Source organism: Pezoporus flaviventris, unplaced genomic scaffold (genome assembly GCF_033815535.1).
Source record: "Pezoporus flaviventris isolate CSIRO_AGI_PZ_B2104156 unplaced genomic scaffold, CSIRO_AGI_Pfla_v1 ptg000006l, whole genome shotgun sequence".
Lineage (NCBI taxonomy): Eukaryota > Metazoa > Chordata > Aves > Psittaciformes > Psittacidae > Pezoporus > Pezoporus flaviventris.
In genome coordinates, this window is record NW_026892554.1 from 7,232,942 (window position 1) to 7,260,456 (window position 27,515).

General features: G+C 43.3%; 1 protein-coding gene across 9 annotated transcripts in view; it reads left to right on the forward strand.

The window, feature by feature from the left end:
- Nucleotides 1-27,515, forward strand: part of AKAP13 (A-kinase anchoring protein 13) — a 468,794-nt gene that overhangs the window by 137,117 nt on the left and 304,162 nt on the right. For 6 of the 9 annotated variants that reach the window (XM_061446743.1, XM_061446746.1, XM_061446747.1 and 3 more), the window contains 4 exons: nucleotides 12,247-12,328; nucleotides 16,063-16,199; nucleotides 22,947-23,293; nucleotides 26,373-26,426. In XM_061446743.1, the coding sequence (XP_061302727.1) occupies nucleotides 12,247-12,328; nucleotides 16,063-16,199; nucleotides 22,947-23,293; nucleotides 26,373-26,426 (620 nt within the window). Of the gene's footprint in view, nucleotides 1-1,958; nucleotides 2,698-12,246; nucleotides 12,329-16,062; nucleotides 16,200-22,946; nucleotides 23,294-26,372; nucleotides 26,427-27,515 lie in introns of those variants that run through there. The other 3 variants (XM_061446748.1, XM_061446750.1, XM_061446751.1) reach the window with 3 other exon arrangements.

Below are 27,515 nucleotides of genomic sequence, written 5' to 3' on the forward strand. Positions count from 1 at the left end.
GTGGCTCCAGAAAGTCCCCTGAGTGCTGCCACATTTTGTGTGTGTCCTCATACTGAAAGCAGAAGCTCCGCTTCTTGAGGAGAACAGAATCATTGGCTTACATCTTGAGCTGGGGACTGTAGCTGTGGAGGAGCCTCATAGAGGAGATACTCCTCGCTTCAGCTGGTGGTGTGATGGAGATGAAGCTTTGGGTTGTGAGGGAGAGACTCCTAATGGAAGTGGGGGCAGATACCTCGCATTGACTAGGTAAGAGCGTACCTGCGTCACTTACTCATCTGCTGCGAGTCCCCAGCCTCCTCCAGCCCATGAGGATGTGTTCATGACGCCCAAAGGTGGATGTTTGAGTGCTGGCTGGCCACCGTGCCACCAAGCTGTGCCCTCAGCTTGCTTACTGAGTTTGCCAATCCAGAGGGTTGTTACGCTTTTGCATGATCTGACTGTACGGATTGGGGATGTCATATCCAGGAATAACACTTCATGTTTCTATGAACTCCTGTTCTTTGGTGTTTTACCAAATAGGCGCAGAGGGAAGTCAGCTCCTGTGTTACTCACAGGCAATGCTGTGTTCTTGGTCAGCCAGAAGACTGGTTAGCACTAGCTAACATGCTGCCCAAGAAAGCTGTCAATGCTCCATCCCTGGCACTGTTCAAGGCCAGACTGGACGGGGCTTGGAGCAACCTGCTCTAGTGGAAGGTGTCCCTGCCCGTGGCAGGGGTCTGGAACTGAACGATCTTATGGTCCTTTCCAACCCAAACCATTCTATGATTCCGTGACTCCTCTTGCATTTGAACGCCGAATGCTCAGTTTTCAGGTTGCAGGGTTTGAGTCGCTTTTGCCAGAGCTTGAGCTGGTGGTCACAAAGCATCTCATACAGCCAGGGGAGCAGGGCCACTCTACAGGGCTAGATGAAAAGACCCACAAACCCTTCACAAGTGGAGCACATCCCAGCAGCAGGAGGTGGGCCGGTTCACGCGGGCGTTTGTGGCTCTGCAATTAAACGTTGGGTTGATAAGCACTGCTTCCGATGTCTCTGTTTCCTGCTTTGCAACACAGGATTAACAGCTCCTGCCTTTCCCAGCTCTTCTACCGAGAAAAGCAACAAGTTCTCGCTACCAGCTCCCAGCCAGAAACCTCCCCTTCCCCTTTTCTTCTCTTTAACCGCCTCCGTTCCCTTTTGAATTGGTGAATGAGAGAATGTCTAAAGCCAGGGAAGTATGGAAAGATTTCATCCCCGGAGAGGTCAGGGTGGGGTGGAAAGCAGAGGGGGCTGCAAGGGGGCAGTTTGAAAACAGGAAACCATGTGGCAGTGTGCGTACAGGGCCCAGCTGATGTGAATGAGCTATTGAGAGGGGAGAGACGCTCTGACTGGCTCAGATGAAAAAACTTTAGGGTTTTTTTTCTTTAAAGGAAAAAACCTCTGCTTTCAGGCTGATAGAAAGAGGGAAAACTGCATTTTCTAGACAGCAAGTTGCTGAAAACTTTTGCTCTGCATTGCAAACAGACAAGAGAACAAGTAAATGGCTGATTTCCCTTTTTTTTTTTTGTGGTGTGTGTGTATGCACTGATTAAATCATAAGTTTCCATTCCTGTTTTGGGGAAGTGTTTGTTAAGCCTGAGACTGTCTTTCATTCACCTGGCCTGGGGGAGAAGAGGGAAGAGTCTTTTTACTTCCCTGAAAACACGTCTCTGCGCTTCTCAAGTCTCTTTCTGGACTCAGCAAACACGCCAAGTGCCTGCAGCCGGAGGTGGAAGAAGCTGGCAAAGAAAGGCTGCTGCTTTTTCTTCCCCCCTTCCCTCCTCTTTTTTTCCCCTTCCTCCCTTGAAGGGATGAATCATGCTGCAAAGAAATGCTGAAAGCCGGGAGAACACTGGTGCAGGACTAAAAAGGCAAGCGCTGACGTCCCAGCCCAAATCAGGAGGGAGTGGCTTTATTTCAGTATTTTCTTTTCCTTTTGCCCTGTGCTGTCATTAGAAATTTAAACTTAACGCAAACCCGAGCCCTGCTGTCTGCTGAGCGGTGGGCTGGCTCGAGAGGAGGAAAGTACCTTTTTGCATTGTTTCTTTCAGTGCATGAGGGCACGAAAGAACAACGCCGTTGGTGACACTATTTACATTGGATACGGTGGTTGGCTTTTTTTTTGTTCCTGAATTAGACTCATCGTGGATGAGCCTACCTTCTGCCTTCTGTCTCGGAGCATCAGGGTTCCTGCTGCACGCATCTGGCTTTTGTTCTCTCTTCGGGCAGGATTTTCATTCTGGTGCTTTTTGGATATCAGAGTTGTCTGGAAAACCTTTTTGATTCTTACTCTAACAGGAAGGCAGATGCCATTCTTAGCAGTTGCAAACCAAAATAATCCTGTATGTATAGAGCTCTCTTCAAATACCTTTTGTTTGCTATAAGTTCCTGCGTTGCCTGTACAAGCAAATCTGCTCGGAGAAGACTTTATCAGCTGGTTGCAGCTCCGGGATTTTCTCTTTCCTGCTAAGAGGCTCGGGCAGGCTGAGACACAGGGACTCCTCTGAGCACGCATGTGAGAGGTCTGGAGTGTGCCTGGCCGGGGTCAGCCCTGGGTTCATGGTGGGCTCTGCTGTTCCGCTGCAGCCTTTTTGGACAAAATGTACGAGCGGCACAAGAGGCGATACAGCTTGTGCGACATTTCCAAGGTGGACAGGACTGTAGATGTTGTGTTGTTAAAGGTATGATATTCGTGGATGCTTCTTTACAGGTTCCTTACCCCATCTCCCAACAGGTCGATCTACTGTCTGCTTTACCCATGCCCCTAGCTGGACAGTGCAGAGCAGGGGAGCAGGTGGAAGAGCGCTTGCCCTTCAGCATGGAGAAGGTTTGAGTGCTGTCAAACTATTCCATGCCAAATATTACTGTCCCTGCAACCAGATAATGTCTTATGGCATGCAGTCAGATACTCTTTCAGAGAGTTTTCTCTGGCCATCTTCCCTGTCCTCTGCCATTAAAAAGTCCCCTCCTGCTTTGAACCTTCACTTGCAGGTGGGTTTTCTGTGTAAGGTGCCATTAGGTTCTTTTTTTCCCTGGTCGGTTTGGGGGTTGAAATGCATGAAAGATATATTCAGCCAAAAAAGGCATGGTCTCATTTGCCTCTGTTTTTTGTTTGTGTTTGAAGGTGTTGCTGTTGGTCTTATTGTTTGGGTGTGAGTTTTGTCTGAAGATGGGTTGGAGCAAGAGCCAGGAGCGGCTCTTGGCTAATTGTCCCAGTGTGTTCCTCCTCTAATCTAAAATTAGCAAGTGCTCCACCAAATGGCACAATGGCAGTCTGGGAATGTCCTGTCTCCGTAACAGCTTTTTGGAGCTTCAGCAGTTTCCTGGCAAAGTGGATGGAAATAGGAAGGCAGCCAGAGGGACTGCAAAACACAGCCTGACTTAGATATCTGCACTTCTGGAGGGGCATTTCCTTTCCATCTCCCCTTTTCTCTCTTTTCTCAGCTGAGGCAGTGGGTTTCTACGTAATCATATGGCATCTTTTTTATGCTTCATGCACTTATTTCTGAGTCAAGAGAAGAACATGTATAAAAACTTATTTTAAAATCATTCTTTTTCTGTTTTATGTGCACTAAAATAGACCTAGCACTTGTGAACTTGCTTTGGTTAGGAATGAAAGTATTTTCTTTTAATTCAATGTATCTTTTGGTTTTTGGTGACACAAAAACTGTAACTTGTTTTTTCTACCTACTGAATTTTCTAGGTATTTTGGACTCATTTTAATGATGCTGGTTGAGGATTGAATCCCATAATATCCAATCTCTAGACACCTTGTGAGTCACTGAACGATATAGGCATACTGTGCCCCCACTACTTGTGTGAAATGACTGCTTAATAATTCTTAGGAGAAGAACTGGTACCCCTGACAACCTTCTTTATACAGAGTATGTGAATGCCTGGATTGAAATGTAATTCACTGTAATCATCTGACTTCAGTATTTCTGATGTCATCAGGTCCTTAAATTAGTTTTTGTTCAGCAGAGCTTAGATTTTATAACAAAATGTGGCTCTTGTTAGTTCCCACTAGTATTTTCCTAATTGAGTTTCAAAACCGTGGGTTACACTGTCTGTTCCTCCAAATGACTCAGTGTCCATATATGTGTGCATGTGTGCACGCGTTGCTGCCCCGAACATAGGCTCTACAGGCTGCAGATGTTTGAAATCGGAGGGGGCTTGTAACAGCTGTAGCTGCAATCAGCTTTAGCTTGATTTTCAGTCATTCTTCGTGTTTTAGCTGGTTTCTGTATAACATAATCAGCAGGCGAAATTAAGTTTTGATGATCTGGGGATCCAAGCCAGCACTTGAGTGCGTCAGTGACCGATCATCTCTTGACGTTACTGGGAGTTGGAGCAGACCCTTAATGATGGAGTTGGGGGGTGGATTTTTTGTTGGGTTTGGTTTTAATTAAAAGTTTTAAATAAAACTGTACCTTCTCTAGGTCATTGTATGTTGCCGAGTTAAGAGGACAGGGTTTCTTAACTGTCCTGTATTGAAAAGCAAGTAAATGCCTTTACAACAAAAGCAAACCCAAACAGGATCCATTAAGGCTGTTCTGAACACATTTTAAAAAGGTACCTGCCAAGTACTGCACTGCTTTCAGCTTGGCCTACAGACTGACTTGGACAACCTGTCTTTTCTTTGAGTGGTCTATGAATATGTTCTTTGCTTCATTTCAAGATGGGGAGCTCAGTAAGCATAGAATTGTTTAGGTTGGAAAACACCCTTAAGATAGTCGAGTTCCACTGTTAATCCATCACTAAACCATGTCTCTCAGTGCCACATCTACACATCTCTTAAACACCTCCAGGGATGGTGACTCAATCATAACATAGGAAAGAAAAACAGCTGGTGGAGGAGGACAACTGGAACAAGCTGTGAACAAAGAGCATCTTGTGTCATTTCAGTTACTAAATGTTTATAAATTGGATTAGATTTGCATTGATTGCAACCATTCTTACATAGAGTCGCACAAGGATTTTGGTTCCCACTGACACTATTTTGCAATGCACGTGTCTTCTGAAGAGTCAGTGTGATGGGACTCAAGTTTTCCGTGTTTAGATTGTGCCTGAAACAGTGGCTTGTGAAGTTACCATAAAAACAACCCTCAGCAATTTTGGGAGTTGATGCACAAATTATTTTTAGCTTTAACATTGTTGCTTCCTCCTCCCCACATACAAAAAAAGTAAGGCACAAGGGGAAATGAATGTGGTAGATGCTATGTTGGAGGTAGGACTTCATCTTTGCTGCAGCTTCTTTTGCTGTGGCAGCAATTGAAGCACAATCAACTTGGTTACCGAGCATAGTGCTTTGCCATTGTAGAGGGAAGCCTGGATGATGCAGAAATGGCATAAAAAGTTGCCATCATCTTTCCTGCTGGGATTGCATTGTAGCAGATGAAGAATATGATGTGAGACACGTGGGGTATCTGCTTGTCTGAACAATTCACTGAGCTCTGAGCAGCTACGTGCAGGGTAAAGCAGTCTGCGCTGTGTTATTCCAAGACCCAAAATGGGAAATCTCAGTGTGCCCATGTGTGAGTTGGCAGCCCTGTCTCATTTTTGTGTTGTGCCTGCTACCACAAATATAACTGTCTAGGGACAGAATACGGAAACCACACTGGCTGGCACCTTGCAAATACATGTGAAGTTAGACAAGCACTCAAGTCTGGATGAACAGCCCGTGCTTTGCAGAGTTAGAAAGCAAGAAATGGGCTTGCTTTGAGAATGGGAGATGGAGCAATTGCAACTGGAAATGGTTTATAATTGCTCATTGCCTATATCTACATTTCACCTCAGTGCATGAATGCACAAACTGTTAAGTGCAGGCAGTAAGGTTTTTAATGACTGGGGAAGCAGTGTTTGATTTAGCTGCTCTTCAGATGAGCAAATGCCAGTCAGCTTCCAGTTAAAGATCAGAACTTTATTCATGAAATTCAAACCAGCCCAATGTATAAAAATAATTAAGGCATTCTGAAATTAAAGGGACAACATTATCAGTTAGTTATTTAGTTCCTTAGCAGAGGGCTGCATTGATAATTCTGCCCCAGCACTGGAGATGCTTCTGTGGAATGAACCCTGCCCACCAAAGGCAAAGTGCAATTTGCAGCATCCTCAGCTAAAAGTAGTATGTGAAGAAGGTCCCTAAAGGAAATGAAGCTAAGGCTTCTTCCATTGTTTTATGCCTAAAAAGATTTTTCTTCTTTATGTTTTTGCTTATTCGACCCATAAGCATCTTCATTCCTTCTTTGGGATTGTTCTTCTGAGGGAAGTACCGTTCTCAGAGGATGGGTATGCAGTGTCTCATCGAACTTTGTGGCCCTAAAATGACTTTTGAACTTTAATCCTGTGTCTGTCTGCACCAGTTTGGTTATTGAAGGGACAGAGCAGGAGAGAAATGTATTTATGATGATGTGGAGAACTCAGTTTTGTGTCTTATGTAGAATTAGAACTGGAAGGACAACTTCAATTAAATTAATGTGTTTTCACCTTAGGCACATACGCGTTTGTGGGAATTTTGTTCCTATTTTAGTCAATAGATGGATTTTATGCAAAACAATTGCTGTTATTCATAAAGCTTAATTAAAGTTTGTTGTTACCAGGACTCATACTTCTGCTGGGGAAGGACATCCCAGTGCCAAGGGCTGGAAGATGTTCTTGGGGCACACGTTCCTTTCCCCAGCTGGGACATTGCCAGGGAAAAAAGTGCACTCTAGGAATTCTGCGTTGCTCTTACACCACAAAGTGCTAATTTATTCAGTCATTTAAACTCGTGTGGTTGTAGGAGCTGCTTCTGGTGTAACCCTGGTGTAGTTCTCTATAGCGCTACTCAGTTGTTGCTGTGAGCAAGGTCACTTTGAACCTCCTAGTGTCACTGATTCCATAAAGGTAAAAGGCTTGATGTAGCATATTCATGGTGCTAGAAGATAAATCTCTATAGAGGTCATTGCAGAAACGCAAGGGTTGTCACTTCGTTCCTTTTGATGTGTGTTGGAGAATGGTCTTTGTGGTCCTCATCCACATGGTATAATCTTCCCCTAAACCTAGGAAAATGCACAGGAAGATTAAAAAAAAAAGTTAAATTAAAAAATCTGGAATTTGCAGACAAATTGATGGGTCTGCTCTTAATAATGTCAAGATGATTGCCAAAGCAGTGATTTTTGCTCTAGTAAGAGTTTTGTGTATATGGAGTGGTTTTGCATCAACAGCTGTTGAGGGAAAGCAGTGGAAATTCCTTCCCCAGGTGCCCCATCCCTCATGCTCCTTTTGAAAGAGGTTTGGAGGATCTTGAAAGGTGGCTTTTGTGAAGGGGGTGAATCAGCTGTTGCTTTAGTTTCTAGTTCAGGAATTAGAGGCGACTGGGTAATTCCATCGTAAATGGAATTGGAAATTTTAAAGTTGTTTGGAATGAACATTGAATTCCAGTTACATGTAGAGATTTCTTCAGTGAAAACTGTCCTACAGGAAATCTTAGAATAATTAGGGAATAATTAATTGCATTAAAAAAAAAAAAAAGAGTTAAAAATTGTATTATTCCTGGTTAAAGTATTGCTTGTTTTCTGCTATTCGTGCTCTCCAGTGGATAGTTCAAATCTTTCCTAGTGTCAGTTACTGCTCAGCATGGTGCACAAGTACTTAATGATAGACCAGGCAAGCTAGAATTACTCTGCTGGATTTTTTCCTACGTGCAGTGGTATCTGGTTTTAGCTGCAAGGTAGAACTCAGTCTGGAAGCTGGGGTGGGGGAAGAGAGAAATGGAAACTTGTAAATTCAGGACAAAGCTAAAACAATGAGGGAAGAGGAATCTCCTGAGGTTTGCTAGGAAATGAAAGTTAAAATCATCTGGTTCCTTCTGCTCTGGAGAAGGTGATTTATATCACTGCTGGTAAGGTTGACAAGTGCAGGCTTTTAAAATAGCAGATTTCCTGAGAGGTCAGGGTGTTTTCTTTATTGTGAAATGGAAGGCAGGAAGAGTTAAAATTAAACCAGAGGGAGAGAAAGAGGACTTTTCCATGGTGGAAAGGTGCACGGGAGCTGGGTAGCAGTGAGCAAGTGTTTCTAGCAGCTTTCTGCTGTGCGTTTCAAATGACTTCTGAGAAGAGGGGCCCTGATTCTGGTTTTCGTGGACAGAGGACCACAAGCGCTGGAGGGGTTTGGATAACTCCTTAGCCGGGATTGTTGTGCAGGGGAGAGGAAGGAAGAGTCTGGGAACAGAGGTTTTCATCTCTCATTGCTCCCATGTGATTGTAGACATCCCAACCCTGTTTGCCTTGCTGGTTGTCCGGCGCTGTCCTTTTCTTGTGCAGAGAGGTTTCTGCATTAAGTCGCATTAAGTTTCAGATTCAGTGTCTGCAAGAAGATGTCTCAGAGAGTCAGGAAATACGTGCATGTGTGCCCAGAAAGAACAATCAAACTCCAGCTGGTGTCCTAAAGCCCTCTTTGGACATTCAGTCTGCTAGGGCTTCACAGGCAAACAGAAAATCCTTTGGGATTCAGTTTTTGGTGCCTGGGGATGTGCTTCCATGATTCATTCTGTGTCTGAGCTGCAGATAAACACATTCAGGCTTCTGCATGGAAAAATATCTGGTTCTCTCCTGGCGCTTTTTCAAAAGCTGCGTATTGAAACTCTGTTCCCAGAGGCTGTTTCGTATTCCCTTCTGCCGTCTGAACACCACTGCATCCTCTGCTCCCACCACATCGTGGGATGCCCAGAGTCGATGGGCTGTAATCAGTGTGGGCAAGGCACAAAGCGCGTGGGGGTTTTATCATCTTCTGTGGGCACGAGCCTGCGGTCCTGGTTGGGCTTCTCTTAGCAAAACAAGAGAAGGGAAGAAGGGAGGAATAGTTTTGTTCCATATAGTGCACATGTGTGCAAAATCCCAGACAGCTTCATCTTGAATTTCTTCATACTGGTGCCTTCTCCAACCCGTGATGTGCAGGTGCTCTTATTGTATATTATTCTATATTGTATATCACTGCATTTTCCCCGCAGCCCCAACTGTCTGTACCTGCCGTCACTAGTCCTGTGTAAACGCAAGCAGAATTCAGTAGTTGAGGAGGGATTCCAGTATTCAGTCTTAGGCTGTGGATAGAGAGGGGTTTGTGTTTCTGAGTGTCTGTGGACCACCCAGTTTCCTGAGAGCAAGCAGTAAACCTCCCTCAAATCCTGTCTGGGCTCGTTTTGGCATAGGGAATACTTGTATATAGTAGTGGTTTCCTTTGTTTGTGTTTTGATGATTATTATTATTATTATTGCTGAATTAGGGCTACTGAGATAAATATTTAGTTCCTGATGTTTTCTTTTGTGCATAATCAGGTATATCTGAAACAGCACCTTAAACCCCAGCGTTACTGTCTCATTGCTGTCTTTAATAGAAGAAAACAGACGTTTTCAGTACTTGGCAAAGGCACAGGGCTGAGGAGAGAGCTGGCTGGGTGATGGGAAAAATACTCAAATCTTTCTTGAAAAAGTGCCAATGTCTATAATGCATTTTCAGTGAATGACTCAATTGGTTCTATTAAAGGAAAAAATATATTGTTAATTCAGCCTAATATAGTTTTAATCTATTACCAGGCAACTGATAGGCTTGAGCCGCCTTATACTTTCCTTTCTTACTGCTAATTATTGAATAAGATGTTTAATTATTGATTTGATATCAGTGTAAATCAGGAGTAGTTCCCTTAAGTTTGATGGGCATGCATTGGTTTAAGAGTGAGGAGGATCACGCTTAATGTGATGTGGAAGGAGTTAGGTGCAGGCCAGCCAGAAGGAGGCAGAATTTGATTTTCTGTCTGAAATGGATCGTGCCTTCATTTGTGTGGACTTGAGCACATTTGCATTTCTCCTCTATGTGTTCAGGCCTAACCTCTGGATTTGCCTTTAATAAAATGCAAAATAGCGTGCTGCAAAATAGATTCTGCTTTGTCTGGACAGAAAGGAATATTAACATATTTATTGACCTTACAGTCATAACGTGATTTTTATTGGCTCTGCAGCTCTTTTGAGACAAAGAAAGTATGTCTAGATTCTGCAGCATAAAGTTTAATTACTAAGGTTTGATACCCCTCAGCCTTGCTGGGAACAGGGGTATCTTTCTTCTGTTGGAAGAATCTGAACAGTGAGCCACTGTCCATGCAGCAGTTAAAATTCAACATCTTTATGTCGCTTTGGAAAACAAAAAAATCATTGTTTTTTAGTATTGGCTTACAAAAGCCTTTCTCAGACTTCAGGCTGCCTCTTTCCCTCTCCACCTCTCATTTAATACACATGTCCTATGTGTAAATTGAGAAGATGGGTATGCAGGTGTGTGTGTATGTGTGTTGAGTAGGGGTGCAGGGAAGGGCGGGATCTTAGATGTATGTACATATAGGGGTCTGATGAGATCTGGGGTACGTATGTAATGCCTGTGTGTGAGCAGGGGCAGCGAGCAACATCATATGTGTACATCGTATCTGAGAAAAAGAGCCTGTAGAATTTGCACAGAGGTGGGGAGGTCACCCCAAGACTTGACTGGTAGATAGAGCATGAGGTCTCCTTCACCTCTCTTGGGACACTCCGGCTCTTATTTCCCCTCTCTTCTCCTTCCCTGTCTCCCCCAGCAAGAGCTGCTGACTGGGGAAGGTCACATCACCCTAGCTGCTGGAAGATTTTAAGGGCACCTTGAATTATGACCTCTCATATTATAACTGAGCCTGACTTGGAGCAGCAGAAAGGGACTAGTTGACCTGTCAAAGGCCCTTCCAACCTCATTTTGTCATCACATAAGTATGGAGGAGGACAAAACCTAAGGAAGAAAAATGTGCTGTAGAAAGTAGCCGATGGGTTGACTCTGCTGGGCGATGAGCAGAGGTGCTGGCAGGAGCCCCTCCACTGAGGGACAAGGGGATACAGCCAGACCAGTGAGGAGCACCAGCCAACTGCAAATAAACGGTTCCATGATCTCAGCAAGGAGGGGAAGAAGGATGTGGGTCATTAGTCAGAGCAGTAAGTCAGGTCAAGGGTAGGAGAGTGTTGCTTTTCTTTATTGAAAGAAAAAAATGAAAAGGAAAAAGCAGTGAATTTCATAATGTGGGAGAAAGGAGGACATTAAGGGGATGAGAATATGGCAAGGGACTGCAAAAATGGAGCAGGGTCATGGCAAAAAGGAAATAATAAAAATCCCTGTTTGACAGAGAGAGGGAAAAGGAAATTATTTCAGAGAAGGAAAACCAGTAGGTTAGGAGATAGGAGAAATATTGCATGAATAAAAGTCTTCCATTTCCAGTAGCTTTATTTTAGCTACAGCATAACATGCAAAATCCTGTGTGTTGAGGCAGGTCAGGACAGGAAACTACCTCTAGATTTCATGATGTGGGGCACAGGATTGTCCAAGTGAGACTTGCTTGCCTTTGACAAATAAAGGTGTTTGGGTAAGAGAAACCACGTTGCTGCTGAAGCAGAGAGAGCAAAGGGGCTTCCAGAGCCTACTGGCTGTAGGCAGGATTGATGGGAAGCGTGCATTGGGTGAGCTAAGGGTTGTGGATAGTCCAGCAGACTTCAGAATCAATGTGTTGGACAGCACAACCCAAGTGAGGAAGAGTAAAGCACAGGTAGATGAGGGAGAAGGCTGAGAACACATCAGTCATCCTTCCTGAAAGACTGGAAGTCACAGAAGGGGTGAGGAACAGGGTGACATGATAAGGGCTTATGTTGAAATAAACCATGTGATGTGACTTAGTATTAAAAAGGGGGTTTCTAACAGCATCATCATTTCAGTTAATGACAGCACAGAGTGCTTTGGGTTCTCACCATGACCTGGGCACTTCCCTAGCCCTCTTTTCCACATTATCAGAGAGCCTTATTATCTTTAAGGTAATTATAGCAGTATGGGTGGTAGGGAATTGCTCTTCTGTAGATAGTGAACCAAGGCATAAAGCAGAGGAGTGTCTTGTCTGCAGTTGTGCTACAAATGGAAGTGAGAATTGAAGCCAGGTTTCTTCAATCTTCTACTAGCAGCTTGAACATTGTCTCATCCTCCCTCCGAACTCCTGCCTTGAGCATGAGCCACCCTGAAGTCATACTTTCCACGGAGAAATGAAGTCTTTTGGAGTATTTCGATGATTTGTTTAGCGATGCTATAAAACAGAATTAAGCCACAACAATCTATCTTCTGCTCGATGCAGAGTGACGCTGCAGAAGAGGATAATGTTGGCCAGAGTGGCCTCTCTCTGATTTGCTCTGGTCTGTTTTCCAGATAAACCGTGAAAGCTGGTGTTCGCTGGAGCCATGTCCCGATTCTTCCCTGCTGGAGCGCAAGCGGACACAGGAGTCTCCAGGTGAGCAGTGTACCAGTGACAGTCCTGTGGTTCTCCTCACCTTTCCTTTCCTTTCCTTCCTTTTCTTCTTATTTCTGACATCTTTGCCTCAAGGGAGATAATATGTAAACGAAAGAAAATGTGTCACGGATCTGCTGTGAGTCATCGCCTTGCACATGGCTGCAGCACTTGACTTGCAGCGAGCTGTCTGGTGTGTCACCTTCTGACAGAATTATGTTATTAAAGTACCTCAATATTTCATCTTTCCTATTAAAAGGTGTGATGGGGTACACAGATGTGGTTTCTAGCTAAAAGGATAACACAGTAAAAGAAAAACAACAGAAGTTTAAACTCCTCTACCCATATTTAGATCCAAATCAGTGACTTGATTTTTTTGTCCTTCTTTTTTTTCCCCTCTGAAAGTTGCCATCATTTCCAGGCTTCAGGAAGCAGGAAGGCTGTTAAGAGCCATCATTCCCACACCCTGCCCACCACCCATGCCAAACTCCCAGCCCTGCGAGCTGGCTGGTGCTTTCTGGCTCTTCCACTGGGACAGAAAATCTTGTCTGGGCAAGTTTCAAAGAGGGATTGGTGTCCAAGATAAGGAAAAAAGCATTTCCTGTCATTGAATTATGCATGTTCAAAACAAATGGAGTGAATTATGAGGGCCCTGAATAGGGACTTTGCTTGGACTGTTCACAGAGAGGACACTTCTTGCCTTGCTTTCATTACGAGCAGGGGTCTCGCCTGAATCTCCTTCGATTTAGAGACTTGAAAGAACGTCACTGAGTGTCAGTGTGAAATTCAAACCGAGTCTTTTCAGGGTGTAGGCTAAGAAGGGATGATGCAGGTGACTGACCCGAGGGGTTTATTCTAGGTAGAAATTCTAGCTCCCATCAAAGTTAAAGAACTTTTTTAATTTAAAAATAAATAGCGCTGTTTAGAATATTCATGAAGAATGAGGAGTTGTTCCAAGAGTGTTTTACCGGAGAACCTGTGGAATCACCATACTGCTTCCTAACTGTGTCCCCAAATGTCTTGCCTCATGGTATGATGTTTTTACACTTCAGGCAAGACTTAGTGTGCTCCATTTGGTTGCAAAATGACATGCACTCATTGACATGCCAGATCCGTAATCCTGTATTCATATGGATCAATATCAGTTAGGTACTTATTATCTAATCCAATATCTTACAATAGAAATATAATATTTATTATGTAATCATGTAGCCATCTATACCTATATACATTCATAATTATCGTAATATATGTCTGTAACGCAAGCAGAGAGAGGAAGGGTTTTAAAGTTGCTTAATGTGCCCTCCAGTCAGACTGAAGCAGCAGTTCTGCAGGTTCTGGCCTTTCCAGAAATCATGTTGTTACTGCACATACATCCCTCCAGCTGCAATGTGGTGCTGTGCAATATAGAGGGGGCAAGAAATCTGGCAGCACCTTACAGCAGTAAAACCACTATCTGTTGTAATATGGCTAACTTAAAACCACACCACTTCCTAGGGAATTGGACCTTTTTCACCTGCTGAATAATCCAGCTGAAGTGGTTGTAAGAACAGAGTCCTCAAATCTCAGACGTTAACTCCATAAACTGTAGCTTCTCATTTTCTGTCAGTGCTTTTGAAATGAAATGCCTTGGAGGAGTGTAGCAGATACGTAGCTATCAGCATGGAATTGGAGGGCTCACCCCTGCCTTGGAGGATGCAAGGGTTTGGAAAATGTACATAAGAGACTTGCTTGGAAAGTTTCTTCCTAGGGCTTTTTACCATGTAATTTTTTTTTGCCTCTGCGTTACGTGCAGCAGTGTGTTACCATCATCATTTTATTTTCCCTTGCACTTACACAGAGAGGAGCAGATAAGCACAGTTGTGCTGTAAATGAGCAGGGGTGTATGTGTGATGGGATTCACAGTCCCCGTATCATGGCAGTGCTGTCACCAGGGCTCACCAGGTCACGGGTGTGGGAGATAGAGCTCAGTATTGTGCAATGCCTGTACAGTTTAAAGCAAAGAAAATAAACCCAACGAACTAACTGCAAAAAAAGGAGGAGGAAGACCTTCCCCAGATATCTAGAAATAAAGGAGAGTCGAAGGAAGAGAGGGTTTGGGAATTGATTTCTCAGCATAGACAGGTTGAGGTGTGAGGGTCCCCATCACGCCAGTCCTCATCGTCCTTCCCCCCTGCTTCATTTCCTCTGTCCCTCAGAGGCTGATGCAGAAGAGGCTTCTCTGCCTCTTGTGATTTATCATCGGGGTGAGGTATCCATCCCTTGATGGATCTGGACCATCCCCACTGATTTTCCACTGGAACGTGGCTAGAGCCCCTTTGCTTTTCAGTCTGGGCGGTGGAGATGCTGTGCCCGTGCCAGCTGGACGGCCAGCACCTCACAGCCTGCCCTTCTCTTCTTTGCTTTTCCCTTCTGGGTTTTTTTCCCCCTCCCTTTTTCTCTTCCCCCTCCTTTCTCCTCCTCAGTGATGGAAAAGCAGTTCAGATTTTCCAGGTTTACCGAAAGGGGAACAGGCCCGGGGAGCAGCCGTGCTGCCTCCAATAAGTGCTTTTCCAATTCTCCGTGGTGTGGAAACTCCTCTACGGAGTAATGAGGTTTCCGACTGGATTGGCTCCCCTCTGCCCTAGACGGGGGCAGCCCCACTGCCATCAATAAATTCCCATTATTTTCGCCAGCAGCAGAGCTGTTTGATAGCTCCTGTCAGGAGCAGGCTAAGGATGGGGAAGGGAAAAAGGTGACTTCGAGCTACCTGTCATCATTGCATTGATGTCTAAGCTTGATGTCGCCAAGGGTGGAGTTAGGTGTAATTTAAGAGTAAAACCAGCATTTTATTGCCCTGGCTTCTCTCCAGGGAGCTAAGTGTGGTTTGGATCTACTGAGTTAGGGGAGGTTGCAAGATAACACCTCTGTGTTTAAAAAACCACTAATAATTAGAAAATATTTTAAGCTGGGAGAAAAGAATGTTCAGTTATTGCCAAAATTTTCATGAATGCTTTAGCCTGAAGGCTGAATAAATGAAATGACATGCAGGCATTCTTTATGCAAATACCTGTCTGTTAAGGGTTTTGGAGAGAAAAGCCGGTAGTGATTTCTGATCACCTAAATACAGAGAGCTGGAGGCATTTTGGTAAAAAGAGATGCAATGTACTTGTATTTCAGTATCAGGAGTTATGAAAGCTGAGAATTAAAACCAAAACCACTTCATTTTTGAATCTTAAGAAAGGAAAGCTTGTCATGGAAGTCATATTAGTGATTTTTCAGTGACAATTATAGAAGGAGGATTGAAATAATCATCCCGATATGCATTTAAAGCACCTTGGCATTGAGAGGAAATTGATTCTTTAATTGGGAAAGAAAGCAAATAGCAAGTTATATTTCTGTCTTTGTTGAATATACTAACTTTGCGCTTGTTGCAGTCGATGAGAAACATCCTGTTATTTTCAGTGTGGGGTACCTGATGTATAGCATATTTATTAGCACCTCAAGGAACAAGCATGTATGACTGTTCAGTGCAGTATCTTTGTTTCCCCCATGTACTTCAATGATGCATTACAAAGGAGTTTTAAACTCTTGAATTAGTTATTAGGAGATTGCAGGCACGGTTTGGGGAGGTGAACATTATAAAGCTGTGTTTGCTGTTGGGTTTAAATCCTTGAATTTACAGAGAGCGTGTGAGTTGGATGTACAGATGCTATAGAAAGCATCAGCTTGTAACTCTTTCTGCTTTGCTCCTATAGAATGTGAGAACTTCTTGGAGGATGGGCTGAGTAGCGTCTGTGCCTCGTCACAAGGTGTTCTTAAGAGAGAGTCTGGAAGTGAGTCTGACCTCTTCCCCTTGCCTGGTGATGGGATGGAAGACCTTGTCTTTGGAAAGGTAGGAAAGCCTGGTTGGGATATGGTTAAAAAACCTCCAAGGCCTGATTCAGTAAACCTATACTGCAGGTGCAGATTGTCTCGGTGAGCTGGAAACCTGGAAGCAATTATCCTAGAATGTATAGATAGGAAGGATCTGGTCCCCTCTTCGGATGCAGCAACACAGGGGTGGTTTTAGTTGCAGCAGAATTCCAGAAATCTTGCAGCCCCCAATGTGAAAAAGATAAAAGTAAATTTTGACTGTCCAAAAGTAAATGAGGCGCTAGGGGAACTAGAAGAAAAGGTGGATTGTCTCGCAAGGTCATTAATGATTGGATAGATGATATGAAAGCCATCTTTAACTCCTGTAACAAAGAGCTTTTCTCAGGCAAACGATGACCTCTGTGCTGACACCTTCAGATTATATACTGTAATTCTCAGAGGAACCAGTGTTCTTCTGTAAATTCAGCGTGACTCCCTGGATAGGAAGGAAACAATCTAAATACTGAAGGCAAATTCCGGTGAATAGTTTTGTTGCTGGGGTGACATACCTCTAATGCCTTTTTGCGTGCAAGTAAACGTTTTCAGGTTTGCTTAAAATCAACAGCAGAAGTCATTACTAACTGTAGTAATGCCTGTGCCCTTTGTGTTGCTCGCAGCTGAGAAGGGGAGGGAGGAGTGGGTGAGTCCTGCTATCCTCCTGAACAGGGGATGCCACCCTGTAGCATCAGTCTTCTGCTGGTTGCATCAGAGCAGCCTGAATTTATTCAGTGGGGTTCTGTTTTGCTTCTTAAGAATCATCTTGCTGCTAATTTGTATTCTTCTTGACATGAGTAGATTATGAAAAAACACCCAAAAAGAATATAGTGATGCAGAATCAAAGGGGACATGAACCTCTTTAGAGCAATCATCACCATTGGTCTCCACTCTGTGAAATTATAGAATCATAAATCCTGTGCTTAGGTTCAGCTCCAGCATGGTTCCTGCTCTGAAAACCTAAACTTTCAGAGCGGGTTTCACACTTGTTTTCAGAGAAGTACATTTAACAGAACAAAATTCTGTTTGTTTAAATCGAATCAGATGATGGGGAATATTTTCCAGCGGAATGGGAAACACCACAGCCCAGGCTAAGACATCTCATGGGCTATAAATGAACAGTATAGTCATCCTTAATGCATGTGGTAGGGCACAGAACTCACCAGCCTCACCCTTTCCCATCTTACCCTCAAAGTGATGTGGGACCCTGTATTGTGAGACTGTAAGGCTGCTTGGGAGAGCACAGACTGTCTTCAATTTCCTTGTGTAGAGTGGCACGAATTACAGCAGCTGACTGCCATTTGAGCCTGAATTTAATGCTTCTGTGGGGATGCGTGGGAGAAGAGAGCTGTGGGAACGCAGTGCATTTTATAGTGTACAGAATTCCACCTTTTCCCTCCATTATGGGGAAAGCTTTGTTCTCCAAAGGCTAGAAAGGAAAATCACAGGTTAAAAAGGATAGTGCAGTGTAGTAGGGATGCTGCAGGGAAAGGAGGTTGTGGTGAGGAAAGCAGATCTTCAATTGCCAGTGGGCAGAGGGAGGAAATGATTTTCTTTATAGAAAGGGAATTTGTTAATTTGGCAGCATTTGCATTGTTCTCATTATGCAGTGGATTGCAGACTTCAGCTACACGTGGGTTCAGGAGGTTCTTGTGTTGAGTTTAGGAAGTTATTCAAAGCTAATCTCAACTTCAGTTGCTTTCTCTTGTCTTGCTTTGCTGACTAACCCGATTCCTTGTCTCCTTTCTCAGAATTCATCTGAGTACCTTTTCTACAGTTAGTTCTCAAAGGACCAGAGACACTAGTTTAGTGTAGTGAGCTCATTCCTTAATTCATCTTTTGTTTTTAGATGACTGAGCCCAGCTGGTAGAAATGCAAGTTAAAACTATTCTTAATAACCACTAAAATAAATGCTGGATGTAAGCTTACTTCTGAAAGATATTAAAAGATGCATGTCTGGGTTGTAGTGGGTTAGTTATAAGCTATAGTTAGTTATAAGTTAGTTATAAGTTAGTTATAAGTTAGTTATAAGTTATTAGTACAATTTTCATACCAAATTGCGAAGTGAAGAGAACGTGGTTTTGAACAAAAAGAGGATCTCAAACCTTTCAGTGTCATGCTGGTTATTGTTATTGCTAGTCCTGTTCTTGTTTCCATTTTGTATGGAACAAGAGTTGAACCTTTCATCTGTTAAAGTTGGTTTTTATCGTATAAATCGCTTCTCTGTTAACTGCATAATAGATTAGGAGGAACGTGCCATTGTTTGTCCAGGGTCTTTAGGGTGCTTCCATAAACATTACTTGGAATTCAGAGATTCTAAGCCCTGGTTCTGTCCCAGGACCATTAAGGATCTGGGGTGTTGGGGTCACAAAATCTGCAGGTGCCTTAAGCTGTCCCTTGTGTTAGGCATGTGCTCTTCTCCTTACCATCTCCTTGCCATCTCCTGTGCTTGTCTGTCCTGTTTCCTTTCTCTGAAGGACATGAGCTGAGCTGCATAACAAGAGCTGCTGGGTTCAGTGAGCTTTCGCACTAAAACCTGACTTAGTTTTTCAGGCTTCAGAGGCTGTCACTGAAATACAGAAATCGCTTCCAATGTGAGGTCTTCGGCAGAAAGGTTTCTTTTCTTGCGTCAGTGCTTTATCCCCTTTTCTCATCATCCTGCTTTCCTTCTCCATCTGGGCAGCCTTTGCAACACCCTCCTTCTGGAATGATTAATGCTGCATAAGGTCATTGCTCACAGTCATCTGGCAGCATCCTGGGGTGTAGCCCATACGCTTTGCTCATCTTAACTTTTAACCTGCCGCCGAAATTCAGCGTTACTGGGAAGTTTTTCAATGCGCCTCTTGGGGAATGATTCAGACAAACGGCCCTCGGGAAGTCAGGAGCCCAGAGATCATTGTCAAAGAAAGGGGTTGCAGCTTGACCCCTTGAATGTTGTTTGATTTCTGCCTTTGTTTTGGTTTGCTCAAGGAAATACACAAAGACAGAAATATTTCGCATTTATTTTTGTCAGAATTATTGTTTCTCTTTAAAAAGCCAAACACAAAAGCCCAGCATCCATGCAAAAATACCAGACCCAAAGGAATAAAAGTTTGAAGAGAGTTTCCCTTTCACCAAGGGAAGACTCTTGCAATCCAGATCACAAAAATGATAAGTAATTAATAGAAGGCCACTGTTGAGATTAATTTTAGGGAGCCTGGAGCCATAGACGAATGAATTAAAAAATTACTCTGCTAGATTATGTATCAGAGAATCATAGAACGGTTTAAATTGGAAAGGACCTTAAGATCATCCATTTCTAACCCCCTGCTATGGGCAGGGATGCCTCACACTAAGACCATGTCACCTAAGGCTCTGTCCATCCTGGCCTTGAACACTGCCAAGGATGGAGCATTCACAACTTCCCTGGACAACCCATTCCAGTGCCTCACCACCCTCACAGTAAAGAACTTCTTCCTTATATCTAATCTGAATTTCCCCTGTTTAAGTTTTAACCCATTACCTACGTTCAACCCAAGCAAAGCTGTTGACTCCATTAGTGTAATGGGATGACAAATAAACCTCAGGATGTCAGTGTTTAATTTTTTTCTCCCTTTCTTTAAATACTGTACCACCTTTGATGTCTTTGTCACATGGGAGATCATGGGATGGAGTAAATTTGTGTCTCAGCTTTTCAAGTGTTGTCATAATGAAAATGAGTGAAAGAACGTTTTAATTCCACTTATCGAGGCCTCCTACAGAGGGAGGGATTTAGCTGGAGTTATCTTATACCCCCGCCATCCCAGTGATTTCACTTATCCCTATTCTTGAACAAGTACAAATGTTCTTTCTCAGAAAACTCACTTTTTATGCCTTATTTCATTTCTTCTTAGTAGTTTGTCACCAACTATTGTTTCTGAGAGCAAAGCAAATGCCCGTTAGCACATGCTGTAAAGGTTCTTGTCCATGAGTTTTATGGTCACAGTTAAGGACTGAATTCATTGAAGTGCAATGCAGCAAGCCTAACTTGAAGAAAATATTTCTGTAATGTTTCTTTTTTCCTGTATGAAAAGAACACTTTAGAGAACCATTTCCATTCTGCAAACAGGGTATTTTCTTACTCAAATAGGATTAAAAGAGCAGCGCATATTTACTGGCACTTGGCCAGGTAGCTAATTTCTTGCAGAGGTGGCTGCAATATAGATGTTTCTTAGATGTGTCAGTCACACTTGGCATTGTGCAGACGGAGTTCTGGGCTTTAACTGTTAAAGACCAGGATTAACTATTTTGCTTTGTTTCAAACAAAAACCCCAAACCTGAAAAATCATTTAACTGAAGACAGAATATATTTAGAGGAATAGGCATGGGCCACAAGTTCAAGGGAATTGTTCACTGTGTTCTACAGTCAGTCTGGTACTCGAGGTAGAAGTTAAAATGGACCAAACATATTTCACATTTCTAATTACATCTCTTTTAACTGCGCTTTACAATAGAAAGCTTAAATCTTCCCTGCTAGGGAGGCAGGTTTTGTTCTGCATTTTAAACTGGAGCCGTATTCTCATGTGGGAAATAAAAATCCCTCTTTTTTCCTCTAATTCCTCCCTATAGAATTTGACGTTTTGCACTCCTGTTGCTAGATTTGCATCCAAGTTTAATGTTTCCAAACTCTCCCATCCTTCCACTGTACAGCTGGTGGGTAGTCCTCTCTCCTCCTGCTGTGCTGCCCTCATGTGTAGCAGGATTTTCCTGTGTTTCAGAAAGTGAAGCAGACTGTTTCCTCTGCTGTTATCCAAATAATGACTACTTAATCTGTCTGGATTTAAGCAATTCAGTAAGTGCTCATCATGACTCACATAAATATCAGATTATCTTGAATAACACTAAACATCATCAAAAATTTTACAGGGCATCCGTTTCAGCTCGTTCTTGTTTTAATCTACTCTTCCTATTCAAATGTGTGTCAGATCCAATACTTTACAGTATAAGTGCACTATGAAAGTATTTACACAAATTGATCATTGATATTTGACGTTCTTACCATGATATGAGTGCTTTTGGAGGGATATGTTGCAGTATTTTGTGTTTAAAAGGTAGATTATACTTTGGTACTGTGCTGTTGATGCTGGGGTTTTTCTTTTCATTTTTCCTTTGGTGGATGGGAGAAAGGAAATAGTGTGACAACATTTATTTAAACCACCTTATGGACATGATTGTGTACCCTGTTCAACTGAAATAAGAATAAAAAATAGCCAAACTTGAAACAGGGATTTATATTTGAAGTATTAGATTAGAATAGTTTTTGAACATCTTTTTATTCAGTGTAACAAAAAAGCTTTTAGTTTATCATGTGTTTCCAGCAGAAAAGGCACAGAAAAGCAAAACTCTCTGGAGCATTTAACACTACTGAGCCTGAACGAAGCCATAGCAACAGGCTCCGAGGTGAGGATGCTGTGGGGCAGCATCACTCTTGTGCATCCAGCCCTGTGTGGGTTTGGATGTCCATCTGTCCCTTCAGAACTGGATTTGGTAGCCCACTATCTTATGCCAGAGGAGAGCTGAAAGCCTGCAGCTCCCTAAGCACTCAGCTTCTGCTGAGACCCACCGAGCCTGCTATTTGAAAACAATTAACTGCTGTGGCTTTGCTGAATAGTCTATTATATGTGGTCTGATGGATCATTCTCCCTATTATTATTTTAAATGATAGAGCGCAGGGCTCTGCAGGAGCATAAGTTGGAACTTCCCATGTCAGTCCCTTGAGGCAAACACCATTTCAGACTGAAGGTGATGTCAGAGAGGGGCTTGTGTTTTTTCATGCTGGCCATGTGGAACACAGAGTGCGCACAGGCTCTTCTCGGGCTGTATGGTCAGCATATGGCCTTTGGCCAGAGGGAACCAGTTTGGCTTCCACTTACTGCTTTTGGAGCAAACTAAACCAGAAAATGGCAGTATGACTTGAGACATGTAATACAGACTGGCTGAGCCTCTGGAACAACATTTTTCAATTCCAGTTGGAATTGAAAAATGCTGCAAACCCTGGCATTAACTTCCTGCTTAATGGAAAGTAGTGAAGGACAGAGATTTAAGCTTTTAGGGCTTTTTTTCCTGTCTGTTTTCTACTGCTGAATAGTTGTCCCTTTTGTGCTGCGTGATGTAGTGGGACAGTACGTTGCCTTTGAGCTCTCGTGGCTGAGAGTTACCGACTCACCCCAGGTACCACAGGAGAGGCTGGAGTTTGTCATCAGGAGTCATGATGACCCAGTTCCCCATTACCTCTGGCGGTTTGGTACCGCCTTGACAATAACAGGTTTAGCCAGAAATGGACAGAAAGGCACAAAAATTGCTGTGTAGGATGGCATATAGAACTGGGGAGAAAGGCAGGCAGAGGATCCAAGCTGGGAGTGCAGGGTTATGGCAGCCAGGGACTTGAGGGCTGAAAGATTGCTCTGCAAAGCATTTCATCCCTTTCTGAAACCAGAGCAAAACATCTCACTTCTGTGATGGTTAATTTGCCTCGTGCTATCAATTAGAAAATAGCTCAGCTCATGTGAAATAGAAAATGTTTTAATTCGTTTAACATGTTAAATGTGTTCACTTTGTTGGAACTATTCAAGGTTGGGTTGGACAGGGCTTTGAGCAACCTGATCTAACAAGTGATGTCCAGGCCCACGGCAAGAGGATTAGACTAGATAACGTTGAAAGGTCCCTTCCAACATAAACCAGTCTGTGATTCTACTTTACTTTTTCTCTTCCACAGCAGCCTGAAGAGGAGCACTCTGCATGCGATGTCACCAGCTCCAGTTCCTCTGCGGATGACACCATGTCCCTGGAGAGGAACTCATCCCTGGGCAGCGACACATCCCTTCCTTTCCCACCGATGGGGAACTTTGTCCAGCCCAAGGACAGGCACAGCCTGGATGGCAGCTGCACTAACATGGTGGCCACAGAGGGAGGAGAGAAGGAAGAGGAGCTGGACAGTATCACAGATGTGCCCACTCATTCCTCCGTCTTAAGAAACTCCATGCGACCACTGTCACCTTTCCGTCGACACAGCTGGGGGCCAGGGAAGAACGCCACCAATGAAGCAGAAATAAATCAGAGGAGGTGAGTGAAGGGCTGCTTTGGTTTACTTTGCACCCACCCATAGGTATTTATCAAAGCTTTAGACTCAGCATGATAAAACAGAAAACTGAGGATGTCATTTCTGGTTATTTCTTTATCACTCAAAGGGGTGAAGGCAGTCTCCTAACCTATGTTTGTATGTTTTCTTTAAATTAACTTTCAGGATTAAAGTACTTAATGCCTACAGTATGCTTGAGCTTTTCAGATAAAATGGAGTTACCCTGGGACAAGTCTTCTGTTTGAACTGTCACTACCCCTTTCTTTAGGAAGGGCTTTGTTAAAGGAATTATTGGAGTGTTAAATCTCATTGATCACAAAATAAACACAACCCTGATTACTCCGATTGTATTAAGAGATAGCACAGGCACCAGTGTTGTATAAATGAGGTGTGGAGGCTTCTCATAGTGGTGAGATGGGTGGTCCCTGTTTCACAGAACTGGTCCGCCTTAGGGTCTCTTGAACAGTAAGTGTCACCTAACCCATCACTGGTGTCCCCAGTGGTGGTCAGGAAGATTCAGAAGGGAAGTTCCTCCATTTGTTCTTTCAGAAGATAGGAAGGAAAGGTGCAACAGCCACTTGAGTGTGTAGATGACACTGACTGTGTGGGGAAAAGTGACTGTGGAGAGAAAAGGTGCCATCTCAGCAGGGAAGAGGAAGTGAAGCAAGATGCACACCAATAGAGTAGTTGGTATAAGGTTCCCTGCCATAGTTTGCACCATTCAACATCTGGGCTGATGGATGTTTGACATTAAACCCTGCCTGTTCGGAAACCAGTGGAGGTTTGGCCAGTGTTTTTACTGCGTTGCAGTGCTTTTAGAGCAGGATGGGCAGTTGTTTCAGCAGGGTCAGGGTGCCACATCCTCCTGTCCCTCTGGTGTAGACCTGTAGCTTAGAGGGGCTGCAAGCCGAGGTGTGCAGTGCAGTGCCACTCTCCACGCTGCTTGCTGTTGTCTTTATAGCCATGGCTCCGCTTCTGAGATAAGTGGAGCTGTTGCATTTGGTGATGTATTGAGTTAAAACTGGCCATTTGCAACGGATTCCTAATAAATTGTTACTGACCCATTTGGGAAGTCCTGTGCGAGGCAGTAGCCTCCCATCAGACATGTGCATCCTTCACGTGTTAGGAGCTGTGGGTATTACTAAAGCAATATCATAGACCCTTCAGATTTTAAAGCCAATGGTGAGAAATATTCAGGACCCTCTAACATAGGGTGAAAGATTTATTATCACTATTATTGTTGTTGTTTACCACTGCCACCTTTTTTTGGCTTCATTCCTAGTCCCCAGGTAATATTTAAACACATAAAGTCCTACCTTTCTTTTTAAAGCTACAAAAGAGTCAGCAGAAGTATACATGCAGGTTTGTGATAGGATGAGTCCATAAGCTCATAAACTCATTTGGAGAGATTTAAGTGTGGGACCTGTTTTGTACAGATTTCTGAGGGTAATAAACTGCATAGCTGGCAATTACTGCTAACAGTTAACAGCTGGGTTAAACTCTCCTGTGTCAGACTTTGAGGCTGTTCCCAATATGGGAAGATACATTCATTGTAAGTGTAAGAAGTTAAAGGAAGAGTAATTGTTCTCGTATGCTCTTAGATGCAGCTGCTGCTACATAAGGATGGCTGTCACAGGTTAACTCAAAACAAAAAGCTGGGTGGGTCTCTGGTGCTGATTTGGTTCCTGTTTGGTTTTGTTTCTGTTACAAAAGAATTTGGGTTGGCTGGAGGGGGAGGGTGTTCTTTTTATACGTGGCTGTTGTGATATGATTCTGGTTGCTTAGCGAGCAGCAACAAATACTGGGGAACTGAAGCCCAAACAAGCGCCTTTCATACAAATCGGTTAGATTCGGGGTGTTTGCTTATTCATTAATTTCACATGCAGTAGATAGTTTTCCATTTAAAGGAGAAATCCCATCATTGTAACTTGACTTTAATAAACCTTTGAAGTGAAGTAATACGGAGCACAAGGCTTAGCAAAGGTTTGTCCTGCTGATGGACAGGACTGTGCTGCTCCCACCACCTGCCACCTTTTGTCCATACTCCCTCTCATCCTCTGGGCACCCGTGGCGAATTCTTTGCACCCTAAGTGAGCAGGTTGTACTCACTGAATGAGTAGAAAGTTAACTAAATAAAGTGTAATTGCCACCAAATCCAACCCAAGGATTAGAACTGGGCTGCACAGCCAGGAAGAGGAATGGGGTCGCAGCTCTAAGAAGTGCCTTCTGCCCTAACAAAGGCTTGGTCCAGTCCCCATCCACACCAATTATAGTTTTTCCCTATGGCAAAGGCAACTAAGTCAAGCTTAAATGGAGCTGCTGATACAGGACTCAACCTATGGAAAAAGAAAATCAGTCTTTTGTAGGATTTGGTCTTTTCCATTGTTGTGTGTTTTATGTTTGTAAGAGGGATGAGCATAAATGTTCACAGAAAAGATCAGAACAAATGTAATCATCTTGAAATGTGAAAACACGCTCAGTTCCCCTCCGCTTCCCCCTTCTCTTCAAATGCACTTCACGGATAATCCTCGTGTCTACATTTTGCTATTGAAGATACAAAGAAACCTAACAGGACTGCCACAAAAGGATGTTCATCCTTCAGTTAATTCCTGACATTCACAGCGGATTTGCAATGCCTGTCTTTCAACAATGATGCAGTGTTTTTGTGGTTGGTTCTGAGGAAAGAGATGCTGGCATTTTTCACTGATGGATTAAGCTCTGCAGAACTGGAGCTGGTGTTGAGCGTGGTTGTGAACAGCTTCTGTCAAATACTCGTCCTTATCTCAACTTTAAACCGACCGGGCTTTGGCAGCAGTTAAGTTGCAATAGGGTCGATACCTGTGAAACCTCCTTTCTGTACAAAAAAAAACCCAACCAAACCCTAGCTTTATTTGTAAAAGAGAGAGGAAGAAAAACTCATTATTCCCTTTAGTATCTGATTTTGTCTTCCCTGTACATCCATTCCCTCTGCTGTTTGTGTGTTGGAGATATTATTCCTTCAGCTGCCGCGTGTTCATTTTTTTCCATTCAAGCTGCTGACCACTCTCCATGATTCATTTTCAGTTCAATGCGAGTTCTGGGGGATGGTATAAAGAAGCCTCCCATTCATAGGAGAAGGTACAAAGCCAATTAACGTGACTAACTGTTTTATGTACGAATGTCTACTAACTCCATACTGCCTGGTTAGTAAACCTGTAGTAGTACCCCTGGAAGCGTTGGCGTTAGAGCTATGCATCCCTCTTGGTTTCTTTCCCTCTCCAGTCTGACCCAGGGCAGCGTTTCTGACCCACAGAGCAAATGCTCAAGCCATTTTCCCCAGGATATGTTATGTTAATAATGTGGAGAAATCTTAGACATCATTTTGTTGGCCTTTGCCATGTGTAAGATTTGGAGTTGTGTTAAAATAATCGTTTACTTACAAGTATTACCTGGGTGTAATTCAGATTTAAAGCATATCGGAGCCTCCTGCCAAGACTTGCGGGAGGGTTCCCTTGGGAGGGGATGCATCAGGCACGATCTCAGAGTTGGAGAACACTCTGCAGATCTGAAGCTGCTTGAATTAAATGGCTTTAATTTTGCTCTTTTGCTGGTTTTGGGGAATTCAGAGATTTTTTTTATAACCATCTTTCACATTTACTTCCATTTGTGTTTTTCTTCTGCATTAGCACGCTTTCAGTTTCTCGTCCTTCACACAGATAAGCAGTTTCACTCACGTAACCTTTGTGGTGTTCATTAACATATACAATAGGACATTTAATTTTGACATAGCAGACACATGGGCCATCCACACTTACACATTTTTAGGCTAAAAAAAGAGAAGTTTAACCTCTTCCCTTCAGTGGTTCAACCTCTTCTTATCTCCCCCATCTTCTACCTCTGCTCCTGGAGCACGTTAACTCAGGATTTCACTTCCCATGAAAGGGATGGGGTTATGTGTATGCATAAACAAACTACCATACTTCCACATATGGAAAAGTTGTTGCCATTATGTTATTACCAAAGAAATCACTGGGTCTCACCATGCATCAGCATAAATGAAGCCATATGAGCAGTGCTGTACAGTTCAGGAAAGGGCTCTTAAAATAACGTTTAAAAAAAGCACAAGAAATAGCATCCTTTTTTACTTCTATGAAGCCACTTTATTTGCATCACTCCGTGCTCTGGAGGAAGTGCTCTTGTTCTCACCTCATGCAGATGAACATCTTT